Genomic DNA, 24,423 nt, shown 5'->3' with positions numbered 1-24,423 from the left:
AACTGCAAGTCATAGTTTGTGGAAGTGTGGACTTTTCAAACATGTATTATTCAGTGTGAATTTGAATCTTCCACCAACGGGAAAACATTATCCTTGATGAATGGTTCTTTTCCATGACTAATGCAAGAGCCTGTGAGATACGCTATCTTTAAAGTATTCTTTTCCTACTGTGGTGGTCCATGAACTAAGACATCCGGGGGCCAGGAGTTTTAAGGGAGCTTCCCATCGTGCAGAGTCTAGAAGTTGGCCTTTGCTCTTGGTTTCAACATGGCTCCTTCTTCAGATGGAACTGTGGAACCAGATTCTGGAAGGACTGAACCCACATCCCCTAGTACCAGCATCTGTTTGTTTTTCACTTACCTGTACAGCTAACTGGCTTGAGAGGTCTGAAAAAAGGCGATCTTGTTTTCAATTCCCTTTCCAAAAAGCATCCACAAGGCACTGAGTAAGGCAGGACTTCATTCTGTGTCTTCAGTAGTGTTCACTAATCCCAGCAGTAGTCTGTTGAATGCACGCTGTAGCTTGCACTTCCATAGATCTGTCCTTCTGTTGTACCATTCATCAGGGCCAGGCACAGCAAGGGAATGTAAGAGTAGAGAAATTGGTTATGGATTTCTCCCTGCGGTAAAGTAGTTCCAGGCACTTGTACTCACTTCATTAACTATAAAGTCAGCCTACACTCTTTTCTGGCTCTTTTTTTTTTTTTTTAATTGGTAAGGATTTCATATTGGGAAAATTAACAAAGGAAAGAAACATTCACTGATATTTAAGTATCTGATCATCTGAAACGGCAATATTGTTTGGCTCACACACAATACAAGCTTCATTTAGGCTTTAGTAAAAGATTTAGAGGGAGGACCATATAAAATCTTCTAACCATAACAGGATGTTTTAGCTGGTTTTGTTTTTTACTCTATAAAATCATTATAAGGTGATGATTAGGGTGTCTTTCCTAGTGCACCACCCTACTCCCATTTTCAGCCACGTGCAACTATGACGATACTGTAGACCTTAGTGTGCATCAGAGTGGTGTGGGTCCTGCTCCAGAGTAGTTCCTGCCATTTTTGAGATTTGGATATAAGGCCGCCACACGACTAGGTGCTGATTAAATCCCAGCTTCACAGCAGTTTTTGAAGGGTGCTTTGTAGGTCTTCGGCAGCGTGCCCAAATAGGCAGAAGGGAAGTTTTGAAGCAGAGAAAGTCAAGGATCTGCTGTCCCTAGGATTTAAACATGAAATAGCCAAATAACAATTAAATGCCCTTTCTGGATTATATAATTGAAGGAAGTGTGTTTCTCTGACAGAGCGAAGGTACACTTCTAGCAACTGGTTCATACGATGGATTTGCCAGGATATGGACTAAAGATGGTAAATGAAGCATTTTTCTTTTTCTATGTTGTTGTTGATCTGAGTTATAAAGCTTGAGATAATTTTAACGATTTTCTTTTGGAATAATAGGTAACCTTGCTAGCACCTTGGGGCAGCATAAAGGCCCTATATTTGCATTAAAGTGGAATAAGAAAGGAAATTTCATCCTCAGTGCTGGAGTAGACAAGGTAAGCGAATGTTAAACTAGATTTTCTGAAGGTCAATGTGTTACACAGTATAACTGAAAGCAGTATTTTGTCCTGCTGATCACGTAAACAATGAAACATCCACAAATGGGAAATTCAGGTATGAATTTATGATAATAGTAGAAATGCTCTCAGATTTTATTATCAGCTCATTCCTGAAATTACTCATCAAAATGTCATTTATCTTTTATCTTTTTGACCACTCATCTTTGCTGAAATCATGGATGTCATATCTCTTGTACTCTGCTTCTCTTCCCCAGTTTCTAGTTTATCTCAGCTGTAAAAATGGCTCCAGAGTGATTCCTTGAGAAATCTTAGAGCCAGTCTGTTAGCCGAACTCCTGGTGCTTAATTGAAAATGTAAAAAAAACGCAGATTCTTCGCAGTTTTTTTCACCTAACTAGGCTGGAAAATATGGATAGGTTGGAAATATGGGCTCTGCGCTCTTTCGTTTTCTTAGGTCATCCCCTTTATCACACACCTCCCAAAAATAATACAGGTTTAAGATGATTTTAATCCAGGAAAGTGTATGCTCATAGTTAACTGAATGAATTGTCAGAAGTGAAACTAGAGAGGGAAAGGAAAGTAAAGGAGGCCAGGAATAGGAGGGAAAAGTCCTATTAATAACCACTGACACTGTGTAATACCTTACATCCCCAAAATTATAAAACCCAGTGATGGGAGGGTGTTTAAAGGAATTGTGAAGATGTCCATTCAGATTTATTTATCATACGTGGATATAATATATAAAACATTGCTTTAAGTATTGTCAAAATCCAAACTGCCTTTATGTGTGGAAATGTGAGCTTTAAAAATCTTAATATTGAGATTGGTTGATGACTTTATTAATCAAGTATTTGCCTCCCACTAGCTAAAAAAACTAAAAACCAAAATTACATTAAATACATTATCGCAATTGAGTTTCTTAAGCAATGTAGTATAATTTCTGGTGTTCTGGAGACAACTCATAATTGTTTGAAGTAATTTGACTGATGAAAATTCACCAGGGAAAAATGCAACTCGTAATAGCCATCCCCACCCCCACCAAGTGAGAGTATACCCTCCTTGTACCATTGGGGATAAAGCAAATGTTTAAAGTTAAATTCACTCTGACGTTTCCTATTGCTTTAACATAGTTAGGCATCTCATTTATGCACCTATGATGAGCTCCTTTTTTAACCTCCTAATGTATTTTTCTTTTCAATCTCAGACTACAATTATTTGGGATGCACATACTGGTGAAGCCAAGCAACAGTTTCCCTTTCATTCAGGTAAATCTTCGCAATTTACATGAGAACTGGTGCTTTCTTCTGTTTTTCTAATTAAGCTTTTTAAAGGCATATAATTCATTTAAAGTCTTGAAATATCAAATATCAGTGAGATCATTAATTGTCAGGGGGTCATCGAACATTTTCTGTGAAATGTACCATTAAAAAACCATTTGCAGCCTAGTGCAATTAGGTTGGTATTATCTAATGGTAAGAACATAGATCTTTGAATCAGGAGGTCTAAGCTTGAATGGCAATTCCACCCCACTTAACAAGCTTTAAGACTGAGCAAGTCATTTAACCTTTCTGAGCCTCATTTCTCTATCTATAAATGAAGGATAATAATTATCCCTGTTCGTTATGAGGATAAAACTAAAATATATATGGAAATACTGTATAAACTTTGTAAACTCATACAAATTCAGGTGTTGTCATTTCTCATTTTGGACTCATGTTTCTAAATCAATCCTTCTATGTACATGAAATAAAAAAATGGGCTTTCCCAGCATTGTTGGAACTTCGGTGCTTTAAATGGACTTCTCTTTTAAAAAATAATTTGATACTTAAATAGAATAATTCTGGCCCCCCTCCCCCGGTAGTGTGCTCCTTCCTCCTTGGTACGGAGCCATGCACCAGGGCATACAACCTGGTGAGTAGACACAGCTGGATTTCAGTACCTGCCCTCTCTTCCTGCTGTTCTCGGGGAGTTTCCTGGTGATAATTATTAAACTGGAACAAGATACCTAGTAACTACAGTTGACCCTTGACCAGCATAGTTTTGAACTGTACAGGTCCACTAATAACATGGTTTTTTCCCCCAATAACTACAACTGCACTACTGTGAATTTCTTTTTTATTATTTTCTTAATATTTTCTGTAGCTTTATTATAAGAATACAGTATAAAATTTGTATGACACACAAAATATGTGTTAATTGACTGTTTCTGCTCATGGTTAGGCTTCCAGTCAACAATAAGCTATTAGCAGTTAAGTTTTATGGGAGTCAAAAGTGATAAGCGGAATTTCAACTGCACGTGGAAGGGGGGCAGGTCAGACCCCTGAGCCCTGTGTTTCTCAGCGGTCAGCTAAGTTAGAACAGCATTTTTACGACTACCTGATTTAACTGCTTCTTGAAAGATTTTGTTGTAGTTGGGAAGAGTTTTGATTTGAAGGCTGACTAAAATTAACTGATTATTCTCAAAATTTTGGTAACATCCTTTTCACAAACAGCCAGTGGTTCGGCATCACCTTTAAAATGGAAACAGCTTCTGACATTTTGGCTTTTTGTCTTTTTCTATTTAGTGTGACTAAACAAACCAAATAAGGTACAGAATGACTGGTGTGTAGTATCTGGATAACACAGTTGTGCAAATATCATGTTAAACAATTCAGCTTGATTAAAGCTTACCACATTAATAGGCATTTACACATCAGTTTTGATTACCTGTTTTACTTCCTTTTCACCTTTGCTTCTAGTTCTCACACAGATAGAATTCTCTTAGGACTCTGGCTCTTCCACCCAAAAGTTTCTCCTCACTGCTAGGAGTAAAGCGAAGTCGAAATAAGCATTTGGTACTGTCACTAGCTACCGTATGACGTACACCACCTTTGGTCAGACATGGTGCTCTTGGTTTACGTGATCCCATTTAGTCCTGAGGACAGCCCGAGGGGGTAGGTGGTATTGAAGTCCTTTCGCAGAGCTCTTTGTTTTTTTTTTTTTTTAAACAGCTTTATTGAGGTATAATTGTCATAAAATGAGCTATATATACTTAAATTGTACAAGTTGATACGTTTTGACATATATAGTATGTACCATTGAAACCATCACTGTACTTCAGACAGACAGTACACCTGTTAGCTTCCGAAGTTTCCTCCTGCCCCTTTGTGATCGCTCCCCTCCACCCCTAGACAACCACCTGTGGTCTTTCCATTAGTTTATATTATGTAAGATTAGTTTATATTATAAACTTTTTTGGCCTGGCTTCTTTCACTCGTGTTATTGTTTTGCATCTGCTTCGCTTAATGAGTAGTGTTCCACCGTGTGGCTCTGCCGCACTTTGTGTATCCATTCACAGGTTGAAGCAAATTTGGGTTGTTTCCAGTTTTTTTTTTTTTTTGGCTATTGTAAATAAAACTGCTATCAATGTTCATGCACAAGTCTATATGTGGATTCGGGCTTTCATTTCTCCCATGCAGATACCTAAGCATAGAATAACTAGATGACACGGGAGGTACATGTTTAACTTAATAAACTGCTGAGCTGTTTTTCCAAAGCTTACATTTTCAATACAGGAAATTTTCACTAGCAATGGGTATTGTAGTCCCTCCGTGTCCTTGGTAGCGCTTGATAAGCGGTCAGTGTCATTAATTGGAGTCACTCTAATAAGTGGGTATTGGTATCCCATTGTGGTTTAATTTGTATTTCCTAATGACTAATGATGTTGAGCATCTTGTCATGTGCTATTTACCGTCTGTAGATCTTACTTGGTGAAGTATCTGATCAAATCTTTGGATCTTTCATTTATTGTTTTCTTATTGAGTGTCGTGAGTTCTTTATGTATTCTGGATACAACAAGTTTATCAGGTACTTACAAAATGCTGTTTTGCAGTCTATGGCTCATCTTTGCACTGTTCTAACAGTACTCCTCGAAGATCAGGAGTTATTAATGTTGATGAATTCCATAAATTATTTGTTTTTTTATGTATCATGCTTTCAGTGTCAATCTAATTTACTCTTTTTTTTTCTTTTTATTTTTCTTTTGCTTGATACAGTAGTTGAGGTCACTGATTCGAGACCTTTCTGCTTCTCTAAAATAGATATTTAGTGCTATAAACTTACTTCCAATTACTATGTAGTGACATCTCTGTGTGCATAGCTCTTTTCCGGTAATCTGTCCTATTAATTCCAGCCACTTTGGCTTCCTGGATCTCAGCTTTGTTTCTCCGTTTCAGGAAATTCATTGATCTCTGCCTAGAAAGATTCCTCTTCCCTGTGCCAAAACATGGACTTTTTTCCACCTCCACACCCCTGCCCCCCATATTGTAAGCCTGGGCAGATATAAGGGCACACTGCTGATTGGTTCTCATTTTCTCAGAAACCACTGTCTTTAATTGCCTGGTGTCTACGGTCTTGAATTGTTATTTCATATATTTTGTAAGTTTTCTGGTTGTTTTGGGCAAGTGGGAAATTTGGTCCCTATTAACCCGTCTTGACCAGAAATGGAAGTCTGTCATGCTTTTTAAATTACCATATTTTAATTATTGTGCTAAATTTTCTCCCATATACACTCTTGCATAGAGCATAAGTCATGATTATAGATGAGTTACAGTAAGTGGCCATTTCATAGCCATTACTACGGTGATAAGAAGCAATAATGTTCATGAGGATATGGAGAAATTAGGACCCTTACACCTTGCTAGTTGGTTTGTGAAAAGGTACAGTCACTGTGGAAAACAGTATGATGGTTCCTCAAAAACCTTAACATAGAATTACCATGTGATGATCCAGCAGTCCTACACCTAGGTATAGACATCCAGAAGACTTGAAAGCAGGGCTTGAACACATCCTTGTCACTGTGCAGGGCAGCATTATCCCCAGTAGCCCAAAGCTGGGAACAAGCCAGTGTCCATCAGCAGACAAATGGATAAACAAAACACGGCTACACACACACGAGATGGTCATTCAGCCCTGAAGAGGAATGGAGTCGTGACACAGTGTCACCGTTAGTGAACCTGACACGCAGCACGCTAAGTGAAATGAAGCAGGCACAAAGGGACGAACAGGATGAGTCTGTGTGTCACCTGCCTGGAACAGACCCGCTCAGAGAGACAGGAAGTAAAGGCTGGAGGCTCTGGGGAGCGGGGGCAAGGGGCGGGGGCAGCTACTGCGTGACACCCACCGAGTATCTGCTGGGGGTGATGAAACAGCAAAGATAGTGATGGTCGCACAACCTCGTGAACGTAATCAATACCAGTGATCGTACACTTAGTAGAAGGGCATTTTATGTTCTATATGACCACAGTGTTTAAGTTATTAAATATACCCAAATCCATTAAGGTGTATACTTTAAATGAAAGAATTTTAAAGTATGTGATTTATATTTCAATAAAGCTGTTTCTAAAAAATGCAAATAGTAATAAATACCTTTTTCTCCTTACTACATAGGTTCAATTCATTTGTTACCTTTTTAAATTATGAAGGATGGAGGGGATAACAAAAACATATCAAAAATTGCAGGACACGAAAGTTTGAATCTTAGCTCCAAGATTTTAAAGGACTGTAGCCCTAGGCAAATGAATGAACTCTTTTTAGTCTCTTTTATCTTGTATAAAATGAGACCAGTAATAGTGAACACAACTCTCACATATCACTTACATAAAAAATGCATTTTGTTATGATACGTAAATCCTTTTTTTTTTTTTTTTTAAGTTTATTAAGTAATCTCTACACCCATCCCGGGGCTCAGACTAAGAACCCTGAGTCAAGAGTCCCATGCTCTTCCAGCTGAGCCAGCCAGGCACCCCATAGAGATGTATTTCTTTCCTAATGAATTTGCATTACCTAGACTCATTTTATTTCAGGAGTAAACAAAAGGTAAGGAGGTAGGTGTTCTTTGATTATACCAATCTTGTAACCATTGTATTTTATGAGCCAGGGATATCACAAAGCATAAATCCTACAACTCATGCTGGAGCACTCCCCAGCTTCCCCCAGTTAGCTTCACTGGGCCACACAGTTTATTTTTGTGTCATTCTGAACCTAATGGTGTATTTGTTTGAATGCCACGTCTTCTTTTCTCAGCCTCCCATCTCATATTCTGTGGACAGCTCTAAATTAATATCTGGATACATCATGACAGACACTTGCCATTCTTCGTGACATCTTGTCATACCTTTAATTGTTCTCTGAGTTTATTAGATTTTTCAGGCTTACACACACACACACACACACACACACTTAACACTAGAATCAACTATCAAATAAACATTTTGTTAAAATTATTTTTGAAATGGTATCTTACGTAATAGTAATGTAATGTCAAAATGAACCTAGTAGCTACTGAGTCAGATTCCAGGCATGAAAACAGAATCTAAACCAGATGGTCGAGAAGGGGGAATTTAATCGGAGGAAGCAGCTGCAGAGGTGTTGGAAGAGTGCGAACCAGAGGACTGTGGGTAGCCGGGTCGGAGGGGAACAGCCGCAGACAGCCGGCCTCTAGAGAAGGCAGGAGCCAGCTGCCCAGCGGGAGCTCGAGCCGGAGAAGGCGGCCTCCCCGGCGTGGCGGGCACCCTGGTGGCGGCTGCTGCCCGAGGCCCCGGCTCCGGGGGGATGAGCGCACAGGCGCCGGCCTTCTCTGTTTCTCGTGACCGTGGCTCTCACGGTCTGTGTCCGCCTGGAGCCCCGTGGGCCCGGGATGCGGAGTTGTGTGCGGAGCTATCAGGGCAGGGTGGCGAGGGGTGGCCCTGAGGGCAAGCAGGTGACACGCGGCACAGTCGCCGGCCTGCACCCGAGGTGACGCCGGTCCGCCCGCAGCGGCTGCCGGTGGGCTTCGGCCGGCTGGGTACCGGGTGCTGTCCGCACGCAGCCCACGCCACGTTCCGGGTCTCAACTTTCCCTCTTCCCCCCAAACCCGGCTCCATGCCACGCGCGCTGGGTGCCACCCGCGGGCTTGGGGGCGGTGGGGCCCCCAGTGGCAGGGAACGCTCCTGCAGCAGCCTGCGGGCCGGCCCGCCAGGCACCGAGTGGCGTGGACAGCCCGTGACCGTTAGGCGTGGATTCGCACCGCGGGGCGGCGGGCGTGCCCCTCCCGTGGGCCTCGGTGGGGTCCGCCTTACTGAGTGCTTCGTAGTCCTCACCCCCCCCCCCCGCCCCCACTTTCCTCCTGGGCTCCGAGCGGGACGTGCTGGGGCTGGTGCGGCCCCCCCGGGAGCGCAGGGCCGCCGCCACCTGGGACCATGAGCGCAGCCAGGGCCTCCCAACACCTTGTGACATGGATACGAGAATCCGAGTCTTGTGTTCACACTCCTAGGCCTTTTGATCATGTGTCATCTCGGATCCGCAGCCGAACGGACATGACAGCGACTGGGCTGGTGGGCCACGGGGCCCCCCCCACCGGCTCCAGGTCCGGGGTGGCTTACCCCGCTTATTTGCCGTCATTCCCCTGTCTGCGTTCCTAATTATAGAGCGCCTTTGCACCTTGCAGCCCGGGGAAACGGGAAGGATCTCCAGTCATATCAGAGCTAACATGGGTATTAATAGCCTGCCAGCTTTGGGGCGTCTGAGGGTTTTAGATTCAATGACACGGATTTTAGCAGTTATTTGACAAGAATCACTTAGAAGAAAATGTATTTGCGACCATATACAATATTGCACTTATCAGTTGGGTGGATATGGAAATTATTCAGTATAACGTCTAACTTGCAATTTACAAAGTACTTTTCACACACATCCTCTCCCTTGATCTTCACAATATCCTTGTGTACTAAGCCTAAAGGTTTTATTCCCCCTTTTTATAGATGGGGAAACCAGCATATGAAAGGTTAAATGACTCGCTTGGGGTCCAGCGGTTAGGGAGTGGCTGACTGAAGCCCCCGTGCCCATCAGATACTCGAGGAATTTCAGAAATAAAAGGAAGTATGACATCACGTTTAAATGTTTACGAACGCGACGCTAAGGATCCAGTCCTGGTAACTCATGGAGCAAGCGCTCAGGAGCCCTCACCTCCTGTGTTACTTCCTTAGGCTGTGGCTCACATAGAGACACCTGAACCGAAATTCACTAGTGTTTGTGATATTTAGATCATCATTTTTAAAATTCAGTTAGTATTTTAAAGATCATAAAGTAAGATGTTTAAGTTCCTATTAGCATACTGAAATGCCCAAGCGTGATTTAGAACCAAAGCTCCTAGATTTCAGTGCTTGTGGAATGAACGCAAACCTGTAGCCCTTTTCCTTTTCAGCACCAGCACTGGATGTTGATTGGCAGAGCAACAACACCTTTGCTTCTTGTAGTACAGATATGTGCATTCATGTCTGTAAATTAGGACAAGACAGACCTATCAAAACATTCCAGGGACACACGGTGAGTGACCTTCTTTTTGCCCTTGAAACTGGTTATGATGACTAAGTGATACAGCAGGTGGCTTTCAGGGATGTGTGTTTAATGTCCAAAGAGCAACGCAGTCTGTACCGTGAAAATGTGACTGTGCCCTGTTCTCTTTAGAATGAAGTAAATGCTATCAAATGGGACCCAACTGGCAATCTTCTGGCCTCCTGTTCTGATGACATGACTTTGAAGGTAATTGAAACAGTGGGGTGAAGTGGCAGTGGCCGTGTCCTGAAGAAGGGCTGCTTTGGCCATTTTTAGATTCTTGAGAGCATCTGTCCTAGTGTCCATTGAACGCCTTAACCGGGATCAGGATTCACTCTACTTTTTAATAGTTCATCGTTATTTATTTGTTTTGCTTAGTATTTAAGTGTTTAGATGTAGCAAAAAGAACGCTTGGTGGGAATTGTGGCACCAAGAAACATGCTGTCTGCACTTCTCGAAGGTCATATACTGGTGGGGTTCAAGTTTTATTTGCACGTGTGAAAATTTGACAAGTAACAGATCTTCGTCGCATTCATGGATTTTACCGAAATTCTGTGGATTGTGTTAATTTGATTCTGTGGTGTGAATATATTATCATCCTTGCTGGGAAGCTGGGCTGTAGCACAGCATTGCTTAGTTGCTGAGTGGGTCTAGTTGACATGCCTGCATCCGCAGCTCGACGTGAATTCATGTTTTTCTTGTCAGTGTGACTAGAGGCAAAACTACCACCTTGCACGTGTGCACCTCACATTTAGGAAAAACATTTTGAGATGAAGAACAGCCTAATATTTATCTCCGATATTAGTGAAGCTTTGAGCCCTTTCCTGCAACATAGTGACTCTCCTGAAAATAATTTTATGGTTGACTTTGTAATGCCACTGGCTGCAGATTTGATGACCCTTACAGATGAAATAATCATGAGGGAAAACTGCTTTTCCTCCCATGGACAGACTAAATGTAACCTTGGTAACCTGGTGAGGTTTTTTCCTTAAATGCCTGCTGTGTATTTAGTTATACATGGTTTTCTCAAGCCTGAGCTCCCTTGCACACATTGCTAGTGAAAAGGCTTTTCTTAATGCTTTTGTCTCTGAGTTTTCTTTGCATGCACGTGCATTACAGTCATAAAATGAAAACCTTCCGGAACAGAGTATGGCACATATGTGGACATGGAAGAAGGCCAGTGTCTGGAGAGCCTACTGAGTTGCAGTTAGACAAGTTTGAAGTAGAAACCATTAGAGAGCTTTTTGTCCTAACAATAATGAAAGGTCAGAGCTTTAAAGCAGAAGTGAGATGGGTCTGTATTGTGTCTCTGGGCCAAATTCTGAGGAACATCAAGGAACATGAGTCAGTAGGTCATGCAAAACCTGAACGGTGATTTGAGCCATGCAGGTGGGAGTGCGAGGTGGGTCCGATGCTCCAAGAAGAGCTCTTCCCTGGACATAAACGTTTCGGAATTCTCTGCGAGTGGGTGGTCATTTAAAGCCACAAACTTGGATGGAACTGTGCAGGGTGAAAATACAGAGTAAGAGAGGAGGGGAACCTTAGAAACAGAAAGTCTTAAGGAACTCCCGACAATTGCCAGCTCAAGAGGAGCGAGCTTCCAAAAGGAAACTGAGAAGGAATGACCCAAATGGAAAGAAAGCGTTCAGAGAAGAATGTTTCAAGGGAGGTGATGCATGGGAGCGGTCCACAGTGGCAGGTCAAAGTGAAAGGTCAAGTGAAAAAAGGTCTGAAACGTATTTTGGGGGGTTATTGACCTGGAGTTATAGATGTTTAGGATCCAAGCACATTGCAATTTTGCTTTGTTATCACTTATTAGGTTCTTTGCAGACAGGTGAAACACACCTGATTTTTGTGGGGAGTTTTTGTTGTTGGCAGTTGGGTTTTGGGGTGTGTGTGTGTGTGTGTGTGTGTGTGTGTGTGTGTTTGGCGAGATTTACCCCCTTGTCTTTATTGAATGATTTTGCCAGAAATACTCTCAGTGTAGATTTCTCTTGATTTTTGCTCAGTAATAAGAATTTTAAAGCTCTATACATAGATCTTTTCAACTCAAGTAAGACTTAGTCTCTACTCATTTTAACTTTATTCCTTTGCTATTTTATGATTTGTTCTGTATGAGTCATTTTTGGAACTTTTATAATGGTAACATGAGCTCTTTTTTAACAGATTTTTAAGTGTACGGCACAGTATTGTTATTTATGGGCACAATGTTGTACAGGAGAACTAGAGAGCTGAAATTTTACACTTGTCAATTAGCTGGTCCTTCCTGTCCTCTTCCCTTGGCCTTTGGCAGCTGCCATTCTTTTCTTGGCTTCTGTGAGTTCGACTCTCATATGCCTCATATAAATGGAACCACGCAGCATTTGTCCTTAAGATTCATCCATGTTGTGGCATAGTTCAGGATTTCCTTTTTTTTCTCTCTCTCTCTTTTTAAGGCTGAATAATAAACACTGTGTTGTATATGGTATGTATAGACCACATTTTCTTTATCCATTCATGCACCGATGGACACTGAGGTGCTTTCCTCATCTTGACTTCTGTGACTAATGCTACAGCCAACAGGGAGTGCAAACATTTTTAAGATCCTGATTTCAGTTCTTTTGGATAAATACACACAGGTGGGATTGCTGGATAATATGGTAGTTCTGTTTTTTGTTTTTTTGTTGTTTTTTTTGTTTTTTTTTTTTTTGTTGAGTAAACTCTGTATTGGTTTTCATGGTGGCTATATACCATTTTACATTCCCACCAACAAGGGGTCTAATTTCTCCTCATCCTTGACAACATTTATTGTCTTTTTTATTTTATAATAGCAATTCTGATAGATGTGAAATGACATTTCATTCTAGTTTTGATTTGCATTTCCCTTATGGCTAGTGACATTGAGCATCTTTTCATATACCTATTGGCCATTCACATATCTTTTTGGAAGAACAGTCTATTTACCCACTTTTAAATTGGATTATTAGGGATTTTGCAATTGAGTTGTAGGAGTTCCTCCTGCATTTTCAGTGTTAACCCTTTATAGATACATGGTTTGCATATGTTTTCTCCCGTTCTCTCAATTACCTTTTTATTGTTCCCTTTGCTGCTCAGCTTTTTAATTTTATATAGTCCCTTTTGCCTTTTTGGTTTTGTTTTTGTTGCCTGTGCTTAGGTGTCATACAGGAATATACTGTTTGCAAGTTGCTTATCTATTTGCCCTTCTCTGTTACAACATATTTTTTTATTCTAAACCCTAAGAGGAATTCATAATGTACATCTTTTATTTAAGGGACAATGTTAAAACTACTACCTTAAACATTTTAGGATCATTACCCAAGGGACTTACTAAGTGTTGAAGTTTATACCATCTGAAGCTCTCAAAGTTAATTTTAGAACTACAGCTAATTCAGTCTTGAGGCCTCAGAGTAGTGAACATTTGGAAAGGACTTAAAGCTAATTTGTCATTTTTAAAAGAGAGATAAATATTAAATATATTCTACATTTTAATTTCTTTGCAGATTTTCCCTAGATCTCTAATCATTGTTCTGGTTATACTGCTTATATTTTAGATTGGCACAGTAGTATTTTAAATGTACCCTCTGTGTGAGAAAATATAATTACATCCATTTTTCTTTTTTGCTCAGATATGGAGTATGAAACAAGACAATTGTGTCCATGATTTGCAAGCACATAATAAAGAAATTTATACTATCAAATGGAGTCCAACAGGGCCAGGGACAAATAATCCAAATGCCAACCTTATGTTAGCAAGGTAATATTTCTGTTTTACTCCTCCTTTTATGAGTCTTCCACAGAAAAAAGCTTCTAAAAATATGACAGAGTTAGGAAAGATTCCATGAAATGGAGTGTATCCTGCAAGGGATGTTTTTTTGATGGGAACATTTAAACATGGAGTTTTATTCTTATTCCAGGCCTTAATGGATTTTTATATCTGGAGTTATCAAACATTTACCGATGGTATCAAATATTGATTAAAACTCAAGTAATCGAGGCATGGTAAAATAACGTTTCTTCAGCACTAAAATAATAAATATATAGTCTGTGTGTTGTTCAAAACTTTGGATGAGTCAATATAAAATAATTATTTAAGGAGCAAAGGAATACAGTGAATTTAGCTCATTTTGTTTTCCAGTTCAGGGACTGGGCGATGCTCTTAAGGTGCCTTTTCTTCTATATGGCTTTTCTTTCAGAACACTTGCTTCCTAACCGCCCAGTCTGCGTCTCGTAGGAGTTCGTGGCTAGCTACTAGAAATGGCCGAAACTGTAGATGGGGTGTGGGGCGTGGGAATATTTCATTACTTGTAAAGTCATCTTGTTTCCTCCTTTGTTCAGTGCATCCTTCGATTCTACTGTTAGATTATGGGACGTAGACCGAGGAATTTGCATCCATACTTTGACAAAACACCAAGAACCTGTGTACAGTGTGGCTTTCAGCCCTGATGGCAGGTACCTGGCAAGTGGTTCTTTTGACAAATGTGTGCACATCTGGAACACACAGGTAGGTCTGTCACTTAAATTGTTGCACACTTTCGTAGTTACAAGGAAGCACTCGCCTGTGTAGATTCCTTTCTTCTCTTTGGTTGTCATTCCTTTTATGACATTAGTTCAGTTCTTAGTTTTTAAGTGAGTACTGTTTTTGAATTTATAGCCAAATAAAGATTGAAGCCAATTGAAGTTATGTTTTCCTAATGACCAGAATTTGGAAGTGAATTTAGATTCTTGTTTTATAAGTTTTCTGACACTTTGCTGGCCTAAAATGTGAGAGTTTAAGATGCCTGTTTAGATAAATGATGTAATTTATTTATTTTCTAAAAGCCTTGTCTTTGAAAGAGCTATAAATGAGCAGTTAATAGAATGTACTAAGTTAGGACAAGGTTTTATGGCTGAACACAGCGATTTATCAGAAATAAACTTAAAAGTATGCTGCCTCTGTAGGGACAATACTATAGAGCAAGAGATCCTTTCCTAAAACACGGAGAATACAGCCAGCTGGTTTAATTTATTTCATCGTCTCACCTTTTTAGTGTTTATGCTCCATGTACTGTTTTGTTTTGTTTTTTAACAGCAGTCACTTGACTCTCCCTCCCCTCCCCTCCCCTCCCCCAATCGGTGATCACTTCTTAGGTGGTCCTTGTGCACCCAGAGCAAAGAAAGCACTCTGAGCTCTTGCTCTTTATGTAGCTGATCATCATAGTTGGACTATTTCGCATAAATCATCATTGTTACGTGTAATTTTTAATTAAATTATACATTCAGGTGGTCCCCCCTGAACTCTAAAGTGTATGCACTGGGAAATCTTAGGGCTGCTCCCATTTTCTTCTTGGTCCCCTACAGGTAACTGTTAGTTTCTCTTTTCGTTTATATTTTTAACTCCCATGGAATTTATTTTTATATACCTAATGTGAGGTAGAGATCTAATTTTGTATTTCCAGTGGATAGCCAGTTGTCTCAATACTGGCTGTTATGTATTCTTTGCCTGTTTGATCATTTCACTTCTTTCATATGCATACACCGTGTTCCTACTATTGTGGTTGATAGCTTCTCGTGTACTGCATTGATAGATGTGTTTGTATATACCTCATCATTAGCATAGTTTTAATAACTATATAGGTACCCCTCACTCTTTTTTTCCCCTTCCTTAAAGTTTTATAATTTCTTTGTGAATATCTTCTTTTTTCTTAATTTATTTTGAAGTGCCTTATGGATCCTATTGTTAATCAGGAATGATATCTTTTTAAAAATATATTCCTTTTACTTACTAGTAGTTGCTCGTGTTTGGAACATTATGAATTTCGGCATATTGAGACTGAATCCACCCACCTCTCTGAGCTCTCCTATTACTTTTAAGTTTAGATTTCCCCCTTGGCTTTTCTTTAATCTTTGTGTTGTGATTTAATAACAGAGACTTTCTAGATAGAATCTGTCGATAATCTGTTGTGTACATTTTCACTTATTTACACCACTGTGAGAAAACCAATTTAAATGAAATTTGGGTACAGAAGTATAGGATTCTAATGGAGAGTACCCGTAGGCTCTTAGGGGCATTTGAGCAGCTATCCATACCACTTAGATGTATCACTGTTGTGTATCAAGAAAATACTTTTTTAAACTTTGAAAACAGTAAACTGCATCTGGTGAGTTTTTAGTGCAGTCATTGTCTTTTTGTCATATATGAATCTGTTTTTTTTTTTCTTTCCTCACTTGGATTGTCATCCATATGATGTTACTTAAGCATTTCACTGGTAAATTGTTGAAGTCAGGTCTGAACACACACACACACACACACACACACACACACACACACAGATTTAAGTATGCTGATGATCCACTGGGCTTTGTTAATGGTATAGCTCTAGCTTGTTGATCATGCTCTTTTGGTTCAGTTATAGCCTAATTTGAGCTTAGAAATTGCTAAGTGCTCTTGGAAGAAAGTTGTTTTTTTTAAACCCCAAAGCCATACCATCCTGTAGATTTTACTTCCTGTGCATCAACAGATTTCAGATTTTGTTGGTACCATTCTTTTCTCCTAATTAACGATGGAAATACACTCAAGACCTACCATACTCATGTTTTTTGTTTTTTTTTTAATCTTTTAAATTGTAAGAAACTTTACATAGAAAAAAACAGTAAACCTTTCTGATGTGATCAGCTGTAGCAGTGCCCTCTGGTTTCCGCAGCATTGTAGAACGACTTTGAAGAGGAAAGTGAGGGAGGAGAGGCCTCTGGCTTAGTAATTACCATAGGATTGGCTGTCTGAGGAGCCTTTCACAGGCTCCCTGTCTTGCTGCCATGTTGTTTTTTAGGTAGATCTGCTACCTCTAGTTGGACCTTTCTAGGGTTATCATAAAGCTGAGAGATCCTTCCTGCTTTGTCAGGACACAACATATTTTTCATTATTTTCCAGTTTCTCACATTATTTTCCAGAACCTCTGAACTTTGCCCTGTTAAATGACTAGTTTTCCTAGGACAATATATATTTTTTTTTACTGAGTTTTAATTATTCAGTGGTAGCTGAATAATTTTGGTTTCTTTCTTTCTTTTCTTTTTTTTTTTTTTTTAATCCCTCGTAGTTTAGGACTACTCTGTAAACAGAAAGTAACAGACACACTGAAATTGTCTTTACTGGTTTATTGCTTTCTCTTTAAGATGTTTTATCAAAGAAATTCTGACTTAATTTTCTCTCTCTACGTATTGGCCAAACTCATGCGTCCTTCAACAACAACCAAAAGTTCTTTCAAGTCATACATTGAACGTTTGCTCCATTTTTAACTATCAAAGAGGCCAAAGATACCTTCACTAAGAACGGTTATCAATACTGGAGAAACTGTGTGTGTGAGTGTGTATGTTTGTGTGAGAGAGAGAGAGAGACCTGTTGAGAGCAGGCAAGTGTTACCTTTTTATGGAAGGATCATCAAATTTCTGGTGTCTCAAAACTTGTAATTTATTTTACAGTCAAAGCTAAGTTCTCTCTCTGATTGTTAGAAATCACGCCATATAATATTTTACCTCAGTATTTGGAATTATATAATGTATGTTCTCATTTTTAAGGATCTGTTGTTGTTGTTGTTTTTTCATTTTTTTAGACAGGTGCTCTAGTTCACAGCTATAGGGGAACAGGTGGAATTTTTGAAGTTTGCTGGAATGCAGCAGGAGACAAAGTTGGAGCCAGTGCATCAGATGGTTCAGTAAGTATAACGAAGTATTTCCAAGGGAGTGGGTGTGTGAGCATAGTAAATAAATGTGGCTTATTGTGGTCGTGACTACAAAGTCTTTTCCGAATGAATTTTATGGTATTGATCTTTTTTTTTTTTTTTTTTTTTTTTACTGAGGGCTGTGTATCTTTTATGTTTATTTCATTCAAATACTCTAAACAAAATATAGGCTGTGTTTGCCAAAAGAGTATCTGCATAACCAGGGAGTAGACAGTTGTTTTTAATGTGTAAACCTTCGTTAATGAAATTGAGCATAGAAGAATACCACTTTCTGAGAGAGATTTGAATTTGTAATGCCTATTTCTACCTTGTCTCCCTTGCGGAAGAGTGTTGGTGGCCCAGAGAAGGGGGAGTAGAGGCAGTTGAGTCCTGCATTGAGGAATGTGTGATACTGAGAGGCTTGCAGGATGAGGTTGGCCAAGTCTTTATAGAAATACTAGTTTTGGCTTCCAAAGCTCTGAAAGCAAAGGGAAAAATGGAGAGGGTATTAGCCGTTAGCGATTTTCTGAAGCTGTAGCTTAATATAATCTGAAGTATCTTTCATTGAGGTCCAGAACATAGGAAGTGCTCTTATTTTGAGTGTATTTTTTCTGGTTTTTAATGAACAGAGAGTAACTCTTCAAAATTTTAGCCGTGGCTCTTTCTCTGTAGTGTTAGCCCATGGTGGCTTCCTCCATCTCTTAGATGATTTTTCTGATTTCTGTTGGTTAAGTGCCCAGCGCCACGATTACTGTTGCTTTACCAGTTTTGTGAACTAGGAAGTAAAAATAGATTTTCAACCGTACCATAGAAACGTTAAACTGAAAACGTACAATGAATTTCTTAACACACTGGTTGATTATTTTAATTTCTTACAGGTTTGTGTATTAGACCTTCGGAAATAGCGCTACTAGTTGGAAGCCATGGACCGACTATGAATGTGTACATAGCCAAAATGACTGTCCCTGACCCATGTACTGCTATAGTCCCACTTGAACCATGGCCAGTCCACTACAGCCAAATCTAAAAGAAATATATACATACAGTGTATATAAACAAAATTGCACCCTGAAGATGACAGAATTTTGTCACAGCTTGTGAATTCTGTTCACCAAGTGCTGGAATCTAATCTGCTGTGCCCCTAAAATAGCATTTAGAAGTTTTGGATATGAAAAACAGAAGAGAGAAAGAAATATGCGTTATAAAAGCAGCCCATATGTGTACCAGTTTTTGGATACTAATGACAGCCTTGTTTCTCCCCTTTGAATCAGAAGACACCATGGATTATATTCTTTTTTTCCCTTCAGTAGTTGAGCAGTTTGTATGTACAGAGAAAATGGACTTACAAAAACTTGCAGCAGTAGTTTGTTCTTGCTTTTAAACTTTGTTTTTGGTTTAGTTTATGGATGCATGAAGTAAGGGAGTGAATCAGTTTCTTGTTTATATTTTTTTCACCTTTTAAACAAAAAAATTCTTAAAAATATTTTAATGCATTCTTTTGAAGAGATAGATGTTTGGTACATTTTATGGCTCCCAGAGCATATATTCAATTGGTGCATGTTGTGGAAGGGGGAATTGGAAATTGAATGAAAATATATGACTTTTGGTCATGTCAATCTGTAAGACACACAGTAAAAGGATATTATGCTCTGTTTTTTTTTTTTGTTTTGTTTTGTTTTGTTTTGTTTAGTTTTTGTTTTTTGTTTTGTTTTGTTCTTTTTTGGTGATGTGGCTTAAATGCAATAGTTTCTTTTTGGGGACATATTTCTGCCAATTAAAGACTAGAAGGGCACAATTTTTTTTAATACCATAGAGAAGATGCATAAAAAAATCTTCTGATGTTTTGTAGCCATAACTAAATTATGGTTAAAATGTGCACTATTGTGAAAAGGAGCAAAGTAGGTTTGGGGTTTTTTTGTTTGTTTGTTTGTTTTGCTTTGTTTTTTAAGAGATTAAAATGTTTCTGGATAAGGATTAGCTTCTCAAAGTGTCCATCATTCTGTGTAGAAGCTTAAATATGTAATGTAACCAAACTCCAGTATTAAAAAAAAATCTCTCATGTTTTTTTCTTTATACAAAGCAAGATTACGGCATATAACACTGCCATTACATGGCAAAATGTTTGCTACCTTAGTTTAAAAACAATCTTTAAAACAAAAGACTTGCTTCAAGATGTTTTTAAATAGCAGTGATTCAGAATTTAAAAACAAAAAAGTATAATTGCACTAACCTCCCTGCTGCTCTGATTCTGCATTCGTGGTACTTGTGACTACATTTTTTTTTTCAAATACAAATAGATTGAAGCTGCTATTTTTTTTTTTTTTAGTAATCACTACTATATCATGTCTTTTACTCTGTTTATAATATCAAGTATTTTCTGAAAGATACAGGTATCAGAGCAAACCTCTTCTTGTGTTCATACAGCTAAAAGCTAAAATACACAGAATTCGCAAATGATAGCACGGGGCCGTGTTTATATGTGTGACTAACAGGGTTTGTCGTGATTAATGTAAGTATCCACAGGTGTCAATTTTGAAGAGAATAGTTGTCAAATTTATATCTCAAAGATTTTAATTAAGGAGATGCTTATTATTAAGCTTAGCAAATTTATAACACTATTTCCGTCACTAATTACTTTGAGGCCTTTACTACTAAAATTTTAACCTATGTTTTAAGTTGAAGTGGAAACCAATTTAACCCAAGTAATGCAGCTTTGATTTTCAGCATTTGTTGTTTTGCTGTTTCTACAAAACAGCACTGATTGAAGCAAGTCTTGGTTTTACTAAGGTAGGATAGCATTTGCTATTGGTAAAGAGAATAAATACACTTAATTTCACAGTACATTGTTACATGTACCCCAGTTATTGTTAGTGGGGACTATGATACTGTAATAATATTTTTAAAAATTCACATCCAGAGAGGCAGTCATTCATGATGGTTTTGTGCCAGCTGTTTTTAGGGTTTTGGATCACATTATAGATATTTAGAACTATTACCCTGTGACTTATGTAGGAAACCTAATATGCTGAGTATCTGGCACTTGAAATCCTGCTTTTATTGCTAGAGGTCCACATCTGTGGTTGACCTCTGTTGTTGTTTAAAAAAAAATAAATAAAAATTTAAAAATCTGTGCAATAATTTTTAAATGTGCTCCCAGGAATAGACACAAATGTTTTGAGTAGATTTAAGCTGCATTTTCCTTTAGTGATGCATCTGTCAATTGCACTGAATTTAAATCTGAAAGTCAGAGGTGATTATTGATAGTACTTTTGTATTTTGATATGGACAATTTATTCATTTGCATACAGTTATTGACTTTTTTTTTCCCCAGCTGATTAAAAGATAGTCAAGAAGTTCTGCAGTGTAGCTGCCAAAGTAGACAGCTACATTTTGATGGTGTTGTCACCTTTTCTTTCTTTTTTTTTCTCTTTAGCTATTTTACGTAAGCATAATAGCCACAATAGGACATATAAAAGATTATAAATACAGAGCTTTATTATCCTGAAGTCTTGGGTCTTTTAAGTATAAACTTTATCGGAAAGGTATCCATTTTGTAGGGTTGGGTTCTTTATGAGCATACAGTTGTTTATTTTTGCTGCTGTTCTCAACATCATCATTGCCTGCTGATGTGCCACGATGCTGCTCCAGTAGACAAAAGTACGATCGCCTCTAATTTGAGCAGTAACTTGATTGTAGGAGACCAGGTTTCACGCCTGCACAATTCTGTATTTGAGGTCCTTGGCTCATTTTTCCTTCCTTTTTTTCTAAGAACTTACTCCTGAAGATCAACGGATTCCAGTAGATTTCCTACGGTATTCATTGTGTATCGTTGTTGTATAAGCTACTGTAAGAAACTTATGAGGAAAAATAGAAAGGAAAACTTGAATGCATAGAGTACTCGTTGGTTAAAGTAGAATAAAGAGCGAGCAGCTGTCACTCTTAAACTTCATACAGGAAGATCTGTTTTCTTCTCCATGTAGGAAATCCCGTACCTCCTTCTATTTGTTCGATCCCCATTTCTGTCGTTGATCAGATACCATCATTGACTTTCAAATGACTTTTAGAAGTGGCAACTTTTAATTTCTTAATAGATTTTAGAGTATATCGAATTCTGTTTTAATTAATAATTCTCTAGGTAAGTATGTTTTAGGATTAAACACCTTTTACAGATACTGAAAGTGCCTCCTTTTGTGGTGTAAAAAACAAATTATGGTGCAAAAAAGTAATTATTAGATTGAATTACATGAAGGTTTTTTGCTTTTTGACATCTAAAAATGTCAAGAGAAAGGCCAAAGATTTGTACTTTTTCACTTATAAAGCACTCCTTTTTTCCTTAAACTTCTTTCTGTCAAATTAGATTTAATGAGAGAGTACTATTTTTAAGGAGCTATCTGTTTATGTAGAATGATTTTGTTAAGAGTAATGTAAACTATTATCGCATAGAGGCCTGAAGAGGAGTATGCATTTTTGCTATTTTAAAGGAATCACAAATGACCGTCCTTATGTGAGCAAAAATGTTACATTTTACTAGATAAGCAGAAAAATAAATCTCAAATGCAGTGCCGTTTACTCTTTTCAAAACCGTTTTCATCTTCTTAAGCACATTGTACATTTCTACAAAACCTGCATTCATCCTCACATGCTAAGGGTGGTACTTGCATTTGGTGAATCACTGGTGACTGTTTCCACAGAAATTCTATTTCAGTGGACCAACATTGTGGCATGGCAGCAAATGCCAACATTTTGGGGAATAGCAGCAAATCTACAAGAGACCCTGGTTGGTTTTTTGTTTGTTTGTTTTAGTTTTTCCTTCTGAATCAGCAGGGATGGAAGGAGGAGAGCGCGTAGGGAATTAGAAATGACTCCTTCCGGTAGTAGCTCTGAAGTGTCACATTCTATCCATTTTTTTTTTTTAACATGATTCTAGTTAAGTGTAGAAGAGAGAAAAAAGAGGAAGTGTTCACTTTTTTAATACACTGATTTAGAAATTTGATGTCTTATTATCGGTAGTTCTCAAGTATTAATAGCATTCTTTATTTCTGCCTTTACGTTGACAGTGTTGAAGCAGGGTGAATAACTAGGGCATATATATTTTCTTTTTTCCTAGTAAGCCGTTTCACGATGTTTTCTTTGGAGTTTCTGCATAAGTTCAAGGAAACATTCTGCATGTTGTATCTAAGTCTGATGTACTTACCCATCTCATTAAAAGCAAACACAGGCTGCGTTTTGTGGCTCTGTGGCCCCTAAATACAGAAGCAATTTTCTTCTTTCCTGACTTTGACATTGTAGCTATGATGTTCTGATTTTGATTTTGGCAAATCCTTTGGGTCTAATTCTGTGAGCCTACCTATAGCACTGGATTAAAATGTCTGCATCATTTCTTTAGTTATCCAGTTAACTTTAAAACTGTTGTAAAAGTGTAAACCAGCCCATGACAGTTTTTTGTACCTGTTAAAGAACGTTCTTGTTCAGTTTTCATGATTCTTGTGTAAGGAAGACTGATCTAGATGTTCTCTGCTGTCCTGGACCATGTTAATTACACTCACAATGTACTTTGGTTCCACATCACAATGATTTGTCCCCAATGACCCTTTTATCCTTTCTAGGCACATTTTTGTTGTTGTTGTTGTTGTTGCAGTTTCCCTTTGCATTGTATTGCTTTGACAACTGTAATTTGAATCAGATCTGAAAGAGGTCCAGAATAAAATATATTTTGATATTATGTTGGCTGTGTACATATATGAAACCTTTGATATCTATGTAGTTTGTACAGACTATTTACTAGTCAAGTAAAGAGAGAGGGATGCTATTTCTTGTTTACAATTTCTTGTTTACATTTTAATTGCATTTACTCCTCCGATGTTCTATTGTAGAATAAACTCTTTTTGCTCTGAGTTAGCCTTCATGACATAATAACATGTCTATTCTCTCCCATACTGGTGTCTAATCAGCCGTAACGACTGCCATCGGAACCCAAACCACTGTTTCCCCCCGAGTGTTTTGTTTTCTAAGATAGATACTTTAAGCCCGTAGATAAAAATCACAAATTTTACTATTTTATTACTTCTCACAGGAGATGAGATTTTTTTAAATGAAGGGATTATTTACTATTTTTATTAAAGAATAATAGAGCATTTAACCAGCTAAGAAGTAACAACCGCTTTTGAATTATTTTGGAAAATAATACTGTATTTAAAGGACATCGCTTCAGATAAACTAAAAGAGACCTCAGATTCATTTGCTTAGTGTGCAAGTTGAGCACAAAACCGCGTGTCTATGTTGCTGAAGATTTTAGGGCAGGATTCTCAACTTCCCTAGTGACATTTTTTTTTTTTTCATTATAAACCTCTTCTAATGTAGTAACTTTCTTCCTTAGCCAGTTGCTTGTGTTGCTAACGAACCTTACAATCTTTGAGGAACGATACCAGGCACCTTCCGGTTTAAATGAATCCCAGCTCTTCAGAGTTACTTAGAGACTTTTTACAAGAATCGTTGAGCACATTTTTGTTGTTTGTTTTGTTTTGTTTTGTGTGGGTGTGTGTTTTTTCAAAAAAAAAAAAAAAAAACAACAACAACTCCTCCTATTCTTCAGGTCTTCGGCCTTTCCCCTTCATGTCCTTACGTAGAAACTAACACAGGCATAGACTTGTCATGTTTTATTAAATGATCAGTTTTTGCATTTGCCAGAACTGACAACCTTTCATTTTCCAAGGGTTAACTTTTATTGCATGGCATAGATTAATCATAGTCTGCATCCTACACTTTCAGAAAGTGTGGGACTGCTGAGGATTATGATCCA

General features: G+C 38.4%; 1 protein-coding gene across 16 annotated transcripts in view; it reads left to right on the top strand.

The window, feature by feature from the left end:
- The window catches only part of TBL1XR1 (TBL1X/Y related 1), a 164,249-nt gene extending 140,903 nt beyond the window's left edge, over positions 1 to 23,346 (top strand). For all 16 annotated transcript variants that reach the window (XM_055308050.1, XM_055308036.1, XM_055308035.1 and 13 more), the window contains 9 exons: positions 1,304 to 1,367; positions 1,458 to 1,555; positions 2,783 to 2,843; positions 9,800 to 9,921; positions 10,063 to 10,137; positions 13,557 to 13,684; positions 14,266 to 14,431; positions 17,517 to 17,618; positions 18,503 to 23,346. In XM_055308050.1, coding sequence (XP_055164025.1) covers positions 1,304 to 1,367; positions 1,458 to 1,555; positions 2,783 to 2,843; positions 9,800 to 9,921; positions 10,063 to 10,137; positions 13,557 to 13,684; positions 14,266 to 14,431; positions 17,517 to 17,618; positions 18,503 to 18,529 — 843 coding nt within the window. In that variant the 3' untranslated portion in view covers positions 18,530 to 23,346. The remainder of the gene's footprint in view (positions 1 to 1,303; positions 1,368 to 1,457; positions 1,556 to 2,782; positions 2,844 to 9,799; positions 9,922 to 10,062; positions 10,138 to 13,556; positions 13,685 to 14,265; positions 14,432 to 17,516; positions 17,619 to 18,502) is intronic.
- Positions 23,347 to 24,423: the final 1,077 nt, after the last annotated feature.

Source organism: Nyctereutes procyonoides, unplaced genomic scaffold (assembly GCF_905146905.1).
Source record: "Nyctereutes procyonoides isolate TBG_1078 unplaced genomic scaffold, NYPRO_anot_genome, whole genome shotgun sequence".
NCBI lineage: Eukaryota > Metazoa > Chordata > Mammalia > Carnivora > Canidae > Nyctereutes > Nyctereutes procyonoides.
The sequence above is the reverse complement of the archived record's forward strand: the minus strand, read 5'-3'. Positions and strand labels throughout refer to the sequence as shown.